Here is a 15,354-nt window from a genome sequence, read left to right on the forward strand (position 1 = left end):
CAACGAAATAGACACGAGATGTTTCGATTGCTAAATGATCAATTAAAGGACGATGTTAATCTACTTCTCCTATATAAGATAAGTGAGAGTTGGGATTGTATCACGATTTGTTGTTGTCTACACATATGTGTTCCTAGAAAGCTGAGTATTTAGCTAAGCTATTAAATGACTTATAAATTGTTTGAACAGCTTACATATGTGGATTTAAAGAGCTTATCAGATGCCAAAATGTTTTAATATATAATGGAGTATAGTGTTTGGATAATTGAATTTATAAATACAAGTTAGATATAGAAAAATTGAGTAAAATGAATTTGGAATGTTATATATAGGGTACGGATCAAATTAAAATCAGTTCTTATTACCAAATTAGAGTCTTTAGATTAACATAATTATCAGCCTAAATTACGCTATGGGTCACAATTATAAGATTTGTTTTATATAGTTAGGATAAATTAAGGAATCAATCCTTTTATAGTTATTGAATAATTGAGTATGCTATAAATGCATTTGAATAATGTCGTAGTGTAATGTAGATAAAGGGCTCAATACGTTCTTATAATATCATAGATTTTTTCTAATCATTAATGTCACATGCCATTTTCAATAACGTTTATTATTTGAATCCATCCATAAATATATATGGTAGAGTTGAATGAAAAACAAATCTTATATGAAAATTAAGGCCAAAGATTGTCCATTATAGTGTATAAAAAAATTAGATGGTGGAGATTTATATTTTTTCATGTTTATTATCAAAACACTAATACGGCATTACCGGATAAAATTGTAAAACTGATAATTGTATTAAGTATACATCTACAATTCGAATATTAACATATATTTTTAAAGTTAGTATTATATATATTGTACTTCGAACATTAAATCACTGCAACATACTTTATTAAACCATGCATTATGCCATATAGATTTCATTAGAATTCGCATAACTTACCTTTATAATTCACTTGAAAACCGTTAATCGACGGAGATTAAAAAGATTGTATTAAGTGAGTTAAAGAGCATCCACAATGGATGCCCGATCTCACGCCCGATCACTCGAGATCGGGCTCGGGCGTCGTTGGGCATCTATTTTAGGCACCCGAGAGAGAAGACCGAAAGATCGGTCGTCCCCATCGGGCGCCTGATCGGGCACCCATTGCAACTCCGCACCCGAGCCCGATATTAACTGATTTTGCGATTTTGCGGTGAGAGCATGGAGGATGTCCTCCAGAAGTCGATGACCAAGTACCATTCGGAGTACAAGCGGTTCTAGTTGTACAATGTTTGGCTGATCTTGAAGGACAAGACGAAGTTCAACGGAGAGATACCGGTTGGATCCTGAGCTGCGAAGCGGACGAATAAAACCGCCACTGGCGGTTACACGAGCAGCGACCCATCTCCTGTGGATCTGAACGCTGAGCCGGAAGGGAGTTCCGACACGCCTACGTCTACTTTTAGACGTCCCATTGGCACCAAGGCTGCCAAAGCCCAGGCCAAAGGGAAGGCGAAGACGACCGCATCTGGATCGGCTCCCCCGCAGGCTACGCCTCTTCCATCTACTCAGCTCGTGGCCTCAGCGATCGAGGTGTGCGAGTATAGGTTTATACTTGAAGCACAAAACAGCCTTCATACCGAATCCGATCAGGATGCCCGACGGAGGACTGAGAGGATGATCAAGAACCTGAGCCAGAGGTTGAACTTAGATGACTAGTTAGGTTTTTATTAATTTAGCAATGCAGTTTTTTTTAAAGTTTTTTTTAAGTAATTTAGTAATTTAGTTTAGTAATATTTTTTTTCTAAGTATGATGTAATTTTTTTATTAATTAAGTAATGTGGTTGTTTTTTTAAATTTGTAGTGTTTAATATAATATATTTTTGTATTTTAGTAATTAAAAATAAAAATAAAAAACAATAATATTAAAAATTAAAGCACATTGAGTTTAATTGCTAGGGCTTCCACTAGGGCCAAACCATTGCAGAAAGAAATGGCATGCTGATGTGGTAACCATTCGGGCTCCCACTAGGGCATCCATTGTGGATGTTCTAAGTAAATAAAGAATAAAGTAGGAAGTGAAAAAGGTAGAGAGATGAAGAGAGAATAAAGTAAGATAGAGTAAAGTAAGTAAGAAGAAATGTGTTTACTTTTACTAAAAAGGGAAATGACTCAACTATTATGGAACGTACCAAAATGACAAAATGACTCCACTACTATGGGACGGATGGAGTACTGTTTAGCAATTAAACTCTACCTGGCATGACTACACTGTGTTGTTGACACCATTAGAACTTAAGTGGGAGAGATGTATTAGAATGAGAAGGTCATAGCTTATTAGTTGTGAACATGATCGATCACAATGAATGCAAAAATGAATGAGCAGAATTGCTTAAGCTTCATTTGGTGATATGTGCAATCAATCTATTTAATGACAACAAAGGATATAGTGTCTTAGGCTTGAGAGGAAAATTATTGTGGTATAACATGAATTTTATTGTAAAATCATCACCGATGCACTTTGGGAATACATAACTTTCCCAGAGTCGAGCAGTTGTAGTAAGTAAAAACTGTTTAGTTTAAAGTAAAAAAGACAACATATATATTGTCTGCCTCATCTCAAAGACGAAAATAGAATAATGTTTAGTTGGAGTTGGGCCAGAACTGAGCCTGAAGGTAATCGATGATATTCTTCTCAACTTGGAAGGCCTTGGCCAACACATCAGGGTTGATCTTCGGGTCCGACCCAAACACCGCGTTGGCAATGGTAATGACGCCCGGATTCTGGCTACCGAAGCCAGCAAAAGCAACAGCGTTGATCTTGCCGACGTTTATCTGGAAGTGGATGGGGCCTTGTGGGAAGACGAAGACATCTCCGGCTTTCAAGTACTTGGTGAAGAGCTTGTTCCTCTGGTTTGCATTAGCGGGATTGGAAGTGACGAAACCCACGTAGAGTTCCCCTTCCAACAACAGGAATGCTTCAGTTGCGCGAGGGTGGGTGTGGGGTGGGTTTAACCCGTAGGGGGCGAAGTCGAGCCTGGCCAAAGAAACGCCCAGCGTGTTGAGGCCAGGAAGCTGATTAACGTTGACTGCAGTCACGGCCGATCCGAGTTGGTTGGATGTGTTTCCGGGAATGTTGAGACCCTGGAATAGGAAATCCTCCGCAACCACCTAGTTGGGGTCTTTGCAAAACTTCCCATTCACAAAAACTACATGCAAACAATTTATTAGTACATACAGTTATAATACTATTGTTATGAGGGCAATAACAAAACATATGTATTCTGATCATGTTTTGATTATTGCTTTATTTATCTTTCCTACCAAACTGTCCCTTAATAATGTAAATTTTAGTAAATCGAATTACCATCGGCCATGTTATCAGGAAGAGCAACGCAGAAATCCTGAAGAGGGTTCGGATCTGCTGCATATGCAATCGAAGCCCACGACAACAGAGCAGCAACGACGGAAAAAGTAAAACCAATCTTCATTTTGATTACTAAGCTGATAGGTATGCTGCTCACTTTCAGTTTTGTTGTATCTGTGAATTGTGATGAGAAACTGATTGTGAGAAACCCTCTTTTTATAGGATAAAAAAAGTATTAGTCTACATTACTCACAACAATTAAATTAATTTATTTTTAAATATTGAGTCGACCACTTGACTACCTATGCAGAATTAGGTTACGTGCTTTTTGACAAGAAAAGTCAAGGCTGTTAATATCTCATTTTCACCATAGCCAAAAACAATAGTAGTATTAAGCATCGACGTATGAACTTGTTGGAACACAACACTATACCTTATCATCAGCATATAAATAGCAACTGTGATATCACCATACCTTTCTATGTTTGCAGATTCTATTTTTTCTATGTTGTAAATATTACGAGCCAGCTACAATGTCGTGATATTTAAAGTCAGTTTGAATCTTCTCTCTCAATATTTCTGTAACAATGCAACCTTATTTTCACTAAAATTTTAAGGTTAAAAAAATTGATAACTCAATTAAACGAAATAATCAACTCTAATAATAAATTATTAGCCAAACATTTGAACTTAAATGCTACTAAAAAGTAAGTACTCCACTTATGTACTATAGTTGAGAATAATAAACAATACTAGTATTTAACAGCTAAGCAATCAAACAAAAGCATATTATATTATTGAAGAAAAAAATAAAATAAAAATTGAAATAGGAACATGGAACCAAACAATGGAATTGAGTAACATAAACGTTATTTAACAATTACAGAACTAAATTACCTAACTGAAACACAAAATAAATTAAAATTGAGAAATAAAAAAACTTAAGCACAACATGGTTGGTGAAATACCAAAAAACGGAATAGACAATCCCAGCTAATTAAAGCAGCGAAATAGATGCGAGATGTTTCGATTGCTAAATGATATCCATCAAAAGGTACTGATGTTAATCTACTTTAGCTATATAAGATAGGTAAGAGTTGAGACTGATTTGTTGCTATCTAAGCATATGTGTTCCTAGAGAGTTGGCTCTCTTATTGTAACCCCAAAAAAAAAATATAGCGAAATATAAACTCGTTGAATCCTGAATTAAGACTTAGTGAGTATGTAGCTAAGCTGTAAGGTTAAATGACTTATAAAGCTTACATATGTGGATTAAAGAGCTTATCAGATGTCAAATGTTTTGATATATTATGGAGTATAGTGTTTGTGTAATTGAATTTATATATACAAGTTAGATAGAAAGATTGAGGAAATTGGATTTGGAATGTTATAGGGTATGGATCAAATTAAATTATTGCAATGTCGTAGCGCAATTTAGACAATGGACTCGATAAGTTGTTATAATTTTGTATGTGTATTATATTGACGTATTATGATAGCTATATTGACATTAAGTTGCTTCTTGAAAAATATGAAAATTCAAGAATATTTTGTCAAATTTTGACATCGGAACATATGCAAGTGAGGTCCCGTTAGAATCTTTATAAAATTATCTTTAATTTGATATATGTTGTGTAAAAAAATAATTTAAATTGAGATGAACATGCCTTTTGAAACATATAACTCTGGCAATAGATATATGTACTACTACCGACTAAGAGCAACTCCAAGGGAAAGGGTAAATGAAGAGGTAAAGATAAATAACTACCATATTTACCTCTTCTTTATAAAATTTCATGATCCAATGGAAAGGGTATTTGGGGAGGTATTATACCTTCTTTCATTCTGAGAAGGTATCTTTACCTCTTCTTGATAGAAAAAGGTAAAAAGTTAGTTATTTTTGTTTGCTATTTTAATTTATCTTCTTTTTTCTTGGAGTCTATTACTTTTTATGAAGGTATAATAACCTTTTTGAGAAGGTAAATAAAAAATATGTCTTTTCCCCTTAGATGCTCGAATAGATGGGAAAGTAAGCTCTAAGTTTGTTATATTTAGCAATTAAGCTGTGCATGACATGACTATATTAGAACTTAGGAGAGATGTATTACTAGTATGAATGCTCATTTTGGTGATGTACGCGATCAATCCATATGACGACAACAGAGCATAACATATGTCATAAGCTTGAGAGGATAATTATTGTGGACATAACATGAATTTTTATTAGTATAGCATCATCACAGATGCAGTTTGGGAATACATAAGTTTCCCATAGTGGAGCAGTTGTAGTAAGTAAAGACTGTTTGGCAGAATTAAAAAAACAGAACATATAATGTCTGCCTCATCCCAAAGTCTAGTATAGGTAGAATGTTTAGTTATTGGGCCAGAACTGAGCCTGGAGGTAATCGATGATGTTCTTCTCAACTTGGAAGGCCTTGGCCAACACATCAGGGTTGATCTTCGGGTCCGACCCAAACACCGCGTTGGCAATGGTAATGACTCCCGGATTCTGGCTACCGAAGCCAGCAAAAGCAACGGCGTTGGTCTTGCCGACGTTGATCTGGAAGTGGATGAGACCTTGTGGGAAGACGAAGACATCTCCGGCTTTCAAGTACTTGGTGAAGAGCTTGTTCCTCTGGTTAGCATTAGCGGGATTGGAAGTGACGAACCCCACGTAGAGTGCTCCTTCCAACAACAGGAAGGCTTCCGTTGCACGAGGGTGGGTGTGGGGTGGGTTTAACCCGTAGGGGGCGAAGTCGAGCCGGGCCAAGGAAACGCCCAGCGTGTTGAGGCCTGGAAGTTGATTAACGTTCACTGCAGTCACAGCCGAGCCGAGCTGGTTGGATGTGTTTCCGGGAATGTTGAGACCTTGGAAAAGGAAATCCTCCGCAACCACCAAGTTGGGGTCCTTGCAAAACTTCCCATTCACAAAAACTAGATACAAAAAATTTATTACTATATGAATACAAATAAGGATATTATAATTTTAATTTTCGTAAACTAAATTACCATCAGACTTGTTATCAGGAAGAGCAACACAGAAATCCTGAAGAGGGTTGGGATCTGCTGCATATGCGATTGAAGCCCACGACAACAAAACAGCAATGGCGCACAAACCCATCTTCATTTTGATTATTATATATGTGTGTGCTTTGTTTTTGTTTGTTCGAGCTGTTCTATGAATGTGATGGAAAACTGAGTATGAGAAACACTCTATTTATAGGAGAAAAATAGAAGCCTTCTACTATAATACTCATTACATTTAATTTCAAATCGATACCTTCAACTTACGTTTTGCCTTCCAAGTGCTAATTAGCTTCATGTTATTTCATAATCATACCTAATAGGTTAACATCTAATCATTTCTAGACTTGGTGAGCACAACACTACACCAGATCATCAGTCGTAAAAACATCATTACTGCATGCAGGTTCTATATTTATATTTTTGTTGAGTATGCGACAAGTTTATAATGCCGCTGCAAGAAAATTGAGTTGAACTTCTATGACTCGAGCTGTTGTTAGACAATGCATGGAAAAGAAGGCGCAATTAGGTACGTTTATTGTTAACTTGGGTCATAAAGTTTCGATTTGCTCTGATGTGTGGACTGATTGTTTTTGCAAAAATTCGTATATGAGCATCACTGTGCATTTCGTTGATCACAGTTGGACTTTAAACAAACATTTGGATATGTGACAGTAATGGATATGTTTTTATATGACATTTGGACTATTTGAATCACTGAATTAAAGAGGATATGTGACAGTCTCGCTCTGGATCTAAAATCATATTGGGACCTTCGGGTCAAATCATAATGGGACCTTCGGGTCAAATCATATTGGGACCTACGGGTCAAATCACAGTGGGACCTACAAGTCAAATCATATTGGCATATTAGAAATCCCGGACAGATACCAGGCTTGATTTGTCACAGAATAATAAATTGGACAAAGAGACATATGCATATGGAGGTAAAATTATTTATGATTATTAATGCTTATGATTATATGTATTGGTTAGAACGTATGTTTGATAATTGTAATATGAAATTAAAGGTGAAATTTATATACACTGGATTGTGGCTCATAGATATCAATGCGGATTACGAGTTTGGTTTATTTGACATGAGTGTTTTATTTGACATGTGGATGCTGGATGTTGGTTTTTGAATGTATTTGACATGAGTGTTTTATTTGACATGTGGATGCTGGATGTTGGTTTTTGAATGTATTTGATATGAGTGTTTTATTTGACATGTGGATTAAGAGTTTTAAATTTTTATTTTGGATTTATTTATTTTAAGAATATATGTCAGAGGGGTTAGGGTGTGACATTTTCATTCAGAAAGACATATGAATTAAGCAAAAGGTCTTTGAACTATACGTTTCGCACCTAAACGGACCCTGAACTTTAAAAATATCATGGGTAGTCCATGAACTAAGGTGTAATAACATTCATGGTACATTTTCACCATTTATCACAATTTTATTCCAAAAATGCCCCTCAGGCATGAAGTCATTTTTTAACATTCATATCTAGGTATTGAATATGATATTTCTATTAGTATTAAATATGTTATTTTCTTATAGTTTGAATACCTAAAATGATATTTTTACTCACTTTTTTGTCAAATCCTCTTTTTTTTAAACTATTACAAAGTAAAAAATTAAAATAAAAAACTATGAAATTCTTAAATATATTAATTATAAAAAATTTAAATCATGAATTTAATTATCAAAATAATTTGTAACTAAATTTAATTTTGATTGTGATTAGATCATTTTTTTAATATTAAAAATTAAAATTTTTTAATTAGCCATAAATTTTTAATTAATTTAAATTTTAAAATTTGTAATGAGTATTAAAAAATAATTGAATCACAATCAAAATTAAATTTAGCTACAAGTAATTTTAAAATTATATTTAAAATTTTAATTTTTATATTCAGTTTATTTAAGAGTTTCATAGTAGTATTTTTTTATTTTAATTTTTTACTTTCTAAAAGTTTTAAGATCTGACATAGAGTGATTGAAAAAGTGAAATGAAAAATCTCATATTAGGTACTCAAACTATAAGAAAACATTATATATCCAATACTCAAGAAAGAGATAGAGAAAATATCATATCTAGTACCTAGATATGAAAGTCCAAAAATTCCCTTCATGACTCGGGGGCCATTTTTGGTGCAAAATTGTGATGAATGGTGAAAGAGTATCATAAATGTGATTACACCTTAGTTTAAGGACTACCCATGATATTTTTAAAGATTAGGTACCGTTTGCGTGCGAAACGCATAGTTCAGGGACCATTTAAATAGTTCACTCGAAAGAAAATAGTACTCCTGCTACTCTTTACAGCCAAAAAAATACTCCCCCCGTCCCACAAAATTTATCACTTATTTCCATTTAAATATAAGGGACGGCTAATAAGATCCCCATTTTGATTTGTCTGATTTTAAGAATTATAATAAAAATTATTAGAAATTGGTTCTACTTTCATATTAATTTTATAATAAATTTTTTATGAGATAAAATTAGTGGAATGTTAAGTTCGTTACCAAAATTAGTAAAAAGCAAATGAAACCATTATTAACAGACATATGAAAATAGTAGCTGACGGACAGAGGGAGTAATATTTGTGGCCGAACAAATTTTAATAATAATTTTTGTACGAAATTGATACATAATTTGGTCGATAAAAAGTATACTAAGTGTCTGTTTGATGGGTGGGATCCTTTGCTATACAAAGCCCCTGGTGTTACTCACGTATATATATAAAAAAATCAAATAAATAAAATAAAATAAATATATTAAATAATAAAATAAAATAAATATATTTTATTGTTTTATTAGAAACAGCAGGTGTTGGTGTTCAAAATTGTGCAGCACTGGATCCCCATCCATGTTTAATTTGATAATACTTTAAAATATGGTAAGATAATAAAGTAAATATAGAAAACGGCCTTTTCTCTTCGCTTTTTTTATGTATCAAAATCAATAAATCCGCAAAACAAGACTTTACTTGCTTTTCCTATGAATTCACACTAAATTTTATGCATTGATTTTTTTTTTTTTTGTAAGTAATATTAAAAAGTAGTACTCGTTTCCTATCCAAGCCACACTGCGAAAAAATGGTTTCCTAGAATGAGTAGTTAATAATAGTATTGGGCTTTGGCTATGAAAGTTCCATCCCAACTACAACTACAACTACTCAATATAGTTACAAGCTAAACTATCCATTTGTAACCCCAATTATCAGATTATTTAAAACTAATCATGCATTTATAACCCAAGTTTAAATCGTACGGTTAAGGTAAACTAATAATAATAATAATATAAAATAATTAAAATTATATAAAATATTTAGATGTGTAAGAATTCTAATAACTAACAAAAAGAATATTCAAAACCCTGACAAATAAACATGACCAAAAAGAACAGGAAAAACAGTAGGTAAAGGAGCAATATTTCATTATAAATTTATAATCACATGATACATATAATTTGGAAACACAAAGTTTTCCAAGTCAATCAGCTGACTGTTTTATTTTATTAAAAAGACAACACACAAAACATGTATGTCCATCTTAGTTAGAGTGTTTAGTTGGAGTTGGGCCAGAACTGAGCCTGGAGGTAATCGATGATATTCTTCTCAACTTGGAAGGCCTTGGCCAACACATCAGGGTTGATCTTCGGGTCCGACCCAAACACTGCGTTGGCAATGGTAATGACGCCCGGATTCTGGCTACCGAAGCCAGCAAAAGCAACAGCGTTGGTCTTGCCGACGTTGATCTGGAAGTGGATGAGGCCTTGCGGGAAGACGAAGACATCACCGGCTTTCAAGTACTTGGTGAAGAGCTTGTTCCTCTGGTTAGCATTAGCGGGATTGGAAGTAACGAACCCCACGTAGAGTTCCCCTTCCAACAAGAAGAAAGCTTCAGTTGCACGCGGGTGAGTGTGGGGTGGGTTCAACCCGTAGGGGGCGAAGTCGAGCCGAGCCAAGGAAACACCCAGCGTGTTGAGGCCTGGAAGCTGATTAACGTTGACTGCGGTCACGGCCGATCCGAGCTGGTTGGATGTGTTTCCGGGAATGTTGAGACCCTGGAAAAGGAAATCCTCCGCAACCACCAAGTTGGGGTCTTTGCAAAACTTCCCATTCACAAAAACTACATGCAAACAATTTATTAGTACGTACAGTTATAATACTATTGGTTTGAGGGCAATAACAAAACATATAATACTATTGGTTTGAGGGCAATAACAAAACATATGTATTCTGATCATGTTTTGTTTATTGGTTTATTTATCTTTCCTACCAAACTGTCCCTTATTCATGTAAATTTTAGTAAATCGAATTACCATCGGCCTTGTTATCTGGAAGAGCAACGCAGAAATCCTGAAGGGGGTTCGGATCTGCTGCATATGCAATCGAAGCCCACGACAACAGAGCAGCAACGACGGAAAAAGTAAAACCAATCTTCATTTTGATTACTAAGCTGATAGGTATGCTGCTCACTTTCAGTTTGGTTGTAGCTGTGAATTGTGATGAGAAACCCTCTTTTTATAGGACAAAAAGAGTAGTCGTCTAAATTACTCATCAACTATTAAATTAATTTATTTTTAACTATTGACTCAACCACTTGACTACCTATGCAAAATAGCTTTAATATGAAAAGTCAAGGCTGTTAATATCTCATTTTCACCGTAGCCAAAAATAAATAGCAACTGTGACATCGCCATACCTTTCTATGCATGCAGATTCTATTTTTTCTATGTTGTAAATATTACGAGGCAGCTATAATGTTGTGATATTTAAAGTCAGTTTGAATCTTCTCTCTCAATATTTCTGTACCAACCTTATTTTCACTAAAATTTAAAGGTTAAAAAAATGGATAACTCAATTAAACGAAATAATCAACTCTAATAATAATTTATTAGCCAAACATGTGAACTTAAATGCTACTAAAAAGTAAGTACTCCACTTATGTACTATATTTGAGAATAATAAACAATACTAGTATTTAACAGCTAAGCAATCAAACAAAAGCATAAAATATTATTGAAGAAAAAAATAAAATAAAAATTGAAATAGGAACATGGAACCAAACAATCGAATTGAGTAACATAAACATTATTTAACAATTAGAGAACTAACTACCTAACTGAAACACAAAAGAAATTAAAATTGAGGAATAAAAAAAATTAAGCCACACCTGATTGGTGAAATACCAAAAAACAGAATAGAGAATCACAGCTAATTAACGCAACGAAATAGACAGGCACGAGATGTTTCGATTGTTAAATGATCAATTATTTAACAATTACAGAACTTATAAACTACCTAACTGAAACACAAAAGAAACTAAAATTGAGGAATAAAAAAATTAAGCAACACATGGCTGGTGAAATACCAAAAAACAGAATAGAGAATCATAGCTAATTAACGCAACGAAATAGACACGAGATGTTTCGATTGCTAAATGATCAATTAAAGGACGATGTTAATCTACTTCTCCTATATAAGATAAGTGAGAGTTGGGATTGTATCACGATTTGTTGTTGTCTACACATATGTGTTCCTAGAAAGCTGAGTATTTAGCTAAGCTATTAAATGACTTATAAATTGTTTGAACAGCTTACATATGTGGATTTAAAGAGCTTATCAGATGCCAAAATGTTTTAATATATAATGGAGTATAGTGTTTGGATAATTGAATTTATAAATACAAGTTAGATATAGAAAAATTGAGTAAAATGAATTTGGAATGTTATATATAGGGTACGGATCAAATTAAAATCAGTTCTTATTACCAAATTAGAGTCTTTAGATTAACATAATTATCAGCCTAAATTACGCTATGGGTCACAATTATAAGATTTGTTTTATATAGTTAGGATAAATTAAGGAATCAATCCTTTTATAGTTATTGAATAATTGAGTATGCTATAAATGCATTTGAATAATGTCGTAGTGTAATGTAGATAAAGGGCTCAATACGTTCTTATAATATCATAGATTTTTTCTAATCATTAATGTCACATGCCATTTTCAATAACGTTTATTATTTGAATCCATCCATAAATATATATGGTAGAGTTGAATGAAAAACAAATCTTATATGAAAATTAAGGCCAAAGATTGTCCATTATAGTGTATAAAAAAATTAGATGGTGGAGATTTATATTTTTTCATGTTTATTATCAAAACACTAATACGGCATTACCGGATAAAATTGTAAAACTGATAATTGTATTAAGTATACATCTACAATTCGAATATTAACATATATTTTTTAAAGTTAGTATTATATATATTGTACTTTATTAAACCATGCATTATGCCATATAGATTTCATTAGAATTCGCATAACTTACGTTTATAATTCACTTGAAAACCGTTAATCGACGGAGATTAAAAAGATTGTATTAAGTGAGTTAAAGAGCATCCACAATGGATGCCCGATCTCACGCCCGATCACTCGAGATCGGGCTCGGGCGTCGTTGGGCATCTATTTTAGGCGCCCGAGAGAGAAGACCGAAAGATCGGTCGTCCCCATCGGGCGCCTGATCGGGCACCCATTGCAACTCCGCGCCCGAGCCCGATATTAACTGATTTTGCGATTTTGCGGTGAGAGCATGGAGGATGTCCTCCAGAAGTCGATGACCAAGTACCATTCGGAGTACAAGCGGTTCTAGTTGTACAATGTTTGGCTGATCTTGAAGGACAAGACGAAGTTCAACGGAGAGATACCGGTTGGATCCTGAGCTGCGAAGCGGACGAATAAAACCGCCACTGGCGGTTACACGAGCAGCGACCCATCTCCTGTGGATCTGAACGCTGAGCCGGAAGGGAGTTCCGACACGCCTACGTCTACTTTTAGACGTCCCATTGGCACCAAGGCTGCCAAAGCCCAGGCCAAAGGGAAGGCGAAGACGACCGCGTCTGGATCGGCTCCCCCGCAGGCTACGCCTCTTCCATCTACTCAGCTCGTGGCCTCAGCGATCGAGGTGTGCGAGTATAGGTTTATACTTGAAGCACAAAACAGCCTTCATACCGAATCCGATCAGGATGCCCGACGGAGGACTGAGAGGATGATCAAGAACCTGAGCCAGAGGTTGAACTTAGATGACTAGTTAGGTTTTTATTAATTTAGCAATGCAGTTTTTTTTTAAAGTTTTTTTTAAGTAATTTAGTTTAGTAATATTTTTTTCTAAGTATGATGTAATTTTTTTATTAATTAAGTAATGTGGTTGTTTTTTTAAATTTGTAGTGTTTAATATAATATATTTTTATATTTTAGTAATTAAAAATAAAAATAAAAAACAATAATATTAAAAATTAAATCACATTGAGTTTAATTGCTAGGGCTTCCACTAGGGCCAAACCATTGCAGAAAGAAATGGCATGCTGATGTGGTAACCATTCGGGCACCCACTAGGGCATCCATTGTGGATGTTCTAAGTAAATAAAGAATAAAGTAGGAAGTGAAAAAGGTAGAGAGATGAAGAGAGAATAAAGTAAGATAGAGTAAAGTAAGTAAGAAGAAATGTGTTTACTTTTACTAAAAAGGGAAATGACTCAACTATTATGGAACGTACCAAAATGACAAAATGACTCCACTACTATGGGACGGATGGAGTACTGTTTAGCAATTAAACTCTACCTGGCATGACTACACTGTGTTGTTGACACCATTAGAACTTAAGTGGGAGAGATGTATTAGAATGAGAAGGTCATAGCTTATTAGTTGTGAACATGATCGATCACAATGAATGCAAAAATGAATGAGCAGAATTGCTTAAGCTTCATTTGGTGATATGTGCAATCAATCTATTTAATGACAACAAAGGATATAGTGTCTTAGGCTTGAGAGGAAAATTATTGTGGTATAACATGAATTTTATTGTAAAATCATCACCGATGCACTTTGGGAATACATAACTTTCCCAGAGTCGAGCAGTTGTAGTAAGTAAAAACTGTTTAGTTTAAAGTAAAAAAGACAACATATATATTGTCTGCCTCATCTCAAAGACGAAAATAGAATAATGTTTAGTTGGAGTTGGGCCAGAACTGAGCCTGAAGGTAATCGATGATATTCTTCTCAACTTGGAAGGCCTTGGCCAACACATCAGGGTTGATCTTCGGGTCCGACCCAAACACCGCGTTGGCAATGGTAATGACGCCCGGATTCTGGCTACCGAAGCCAGCAAAAGCAACAGCGTTGATCTTGCCGACGTTTATCTGGAAGTGGATGAGGCCTTGTGGGAAGACGAAGACATCTCCGGCTTTCAAGTACTTGGTGAAGAGCTTGTTCCTCTGGTTTGCATTAGCGGGATTGGAAGTGACGAAACCCACGTAGAGTTCCCCTTCCAACAACAGGAATGCTTCAGTTGCGCGAGGGTGGGTGTGGGGTGGGTTTAACCCGTAGGGGGCGAAGTCGAGCCTGGCCAAAGAAACGCCCAGCGTGTTGAGGCCCGGAAGCTGATTAACGTTGACTGCAGTCACGGCCGATCCGAGCTGGTTGGATGTGTTTCCGGGAATGTTGAGACCCTGGAATAGGAAATCCTCCGCAACCACCAAGTTGGGGGCTTTGCAAAACTTCCCATTCACAAAAACTACATGCAAACAATTTATTAGTACATACAGTTATAATACTATTGTTATGAGGGCAATAACAAAACATATGTATTCTGATCATGTTTTGATTATTGCTTTATTTATCTTTCCTACCAAACTGTCCCTTAATAATGTAAATTTTAGTAAATCGAATTACCATCGGCCATGTTATCAGGAAGAGCAACGCAGAAATCCTGAAGAGGGTTCGGATCTGCTGCATATGCAATCGAAGCCCACGACAACAGAGCAGCAACGACGGAAAAAGTAAAACCAATCTTCATTTTGATTACTAAGCTGATAGGTATGCTGCTCACTTTCAGTTTTGTTGTATCTGTGAATTGTGATGAGAAACTGATTGTGAGAAACCCTCTTTTTA

At 35.0% G+C, this 15,354-nt stretch overlaps 3 protein-coding genes and 1 pseudogene across 3 annotated transcripts; all 4 read right to left on the reverse strand.

Annotated features, from left to right (window-relative positions):
- Positions 1 to 2,470: 2,470 nt before the first annotated feature.
- LOC121746584 lies at positions 2,471 to 3,524 on the reverse strand (annotated as a pseudogene).
- Positions 3,525 to 5,558: 2,034 nt separating this feature from the next.
- LOC121746566 (putative germin-like protein 2-1) lies at positions 5,559 to 6,532 on the reverse strand. Its single transcript, XM_042140453.1, has 2 exons — positions 6,372 to 6,532; positions 5,559 to 6,296 (listed from the first exon to the last, which is right to left on the reverse strand). Exons 1-2 carry the CDS (start codon positions 6,487 to 6,489, stop codon positions 5,734 to 5,736), a joined length of 681 nt encoding a protein of 226 aa, XP_041996387.1. The 5' UTR covers positions 6,490 to 6,532; the 3' UTR covers positions 5,559 to 5,733.
- A 3,274-nt stretch (positions 6,533 to 9,806) lies between these two features.
- On the reverse strand, positions 9,807 to 10,881 carry LOC121746431 (putative germin-like protein 2-1). Its single transcript, XM_042140259.1, has 2 exons — positions 10,721 to 10,881; positions 9,807 to 10,527 (listed from the first exon to the last, which is right to left on the reverse strand). The coding sequence occupies exons 1-2, from the start codon at positions 10,842 to 10,844 to the stop codon at positions 9,962 to 9,964; spliced, it is 690 nt and encodes a 229-aa protein (XP_041996193.1). The 5' UTR covers positions 10,845 to 10,881; the 3' UTR covers positions 9,807 to 9,961.
- A 3,362-nt stretch (positions 10,882 to 14,243) lies between these two features.
- Positions 14,244 to 15,297, reverse strand: LOC121746432 (putative germin-like protein 2-1). The gene is made up of 2 exons (XM_042140261.1): positions 15,136 to 15,297; positions 14,244 to 14,977 (listed from the first exon to the last, which is right to left on the reverse strand). The coding sequence occupies exons 1-2, from the start codon at positions 15,257 to 15,259 to the stop codon at positions 14,412 to 14,414; spliced, it is 690 nt and encodes a 229-aa protein (XP_041996195.1). The 5' UTR covers positions 15,260 to 15,297; the 3' UTR covers positions 14,244 to 14,411.
- Positions 15,298 to 15,354: the final 57 nt, after the last annotated feature.

Source organism: Salvia splendens, chromosome 9 (genome assembly GCF_004379255.2).
Source record: "Salvia splendens isolate huo1 chromosome 9, SspV2, whole genome shotgun sequence".
In the NCBI taxonomy this organism is placed as follows: domain Eukaryota; kingdom Viridiplantae; phylum Streptophyta; class Magnoliopsida; order Lamiales; family Lamiaceae; genus Salvia; species Salvia splendens.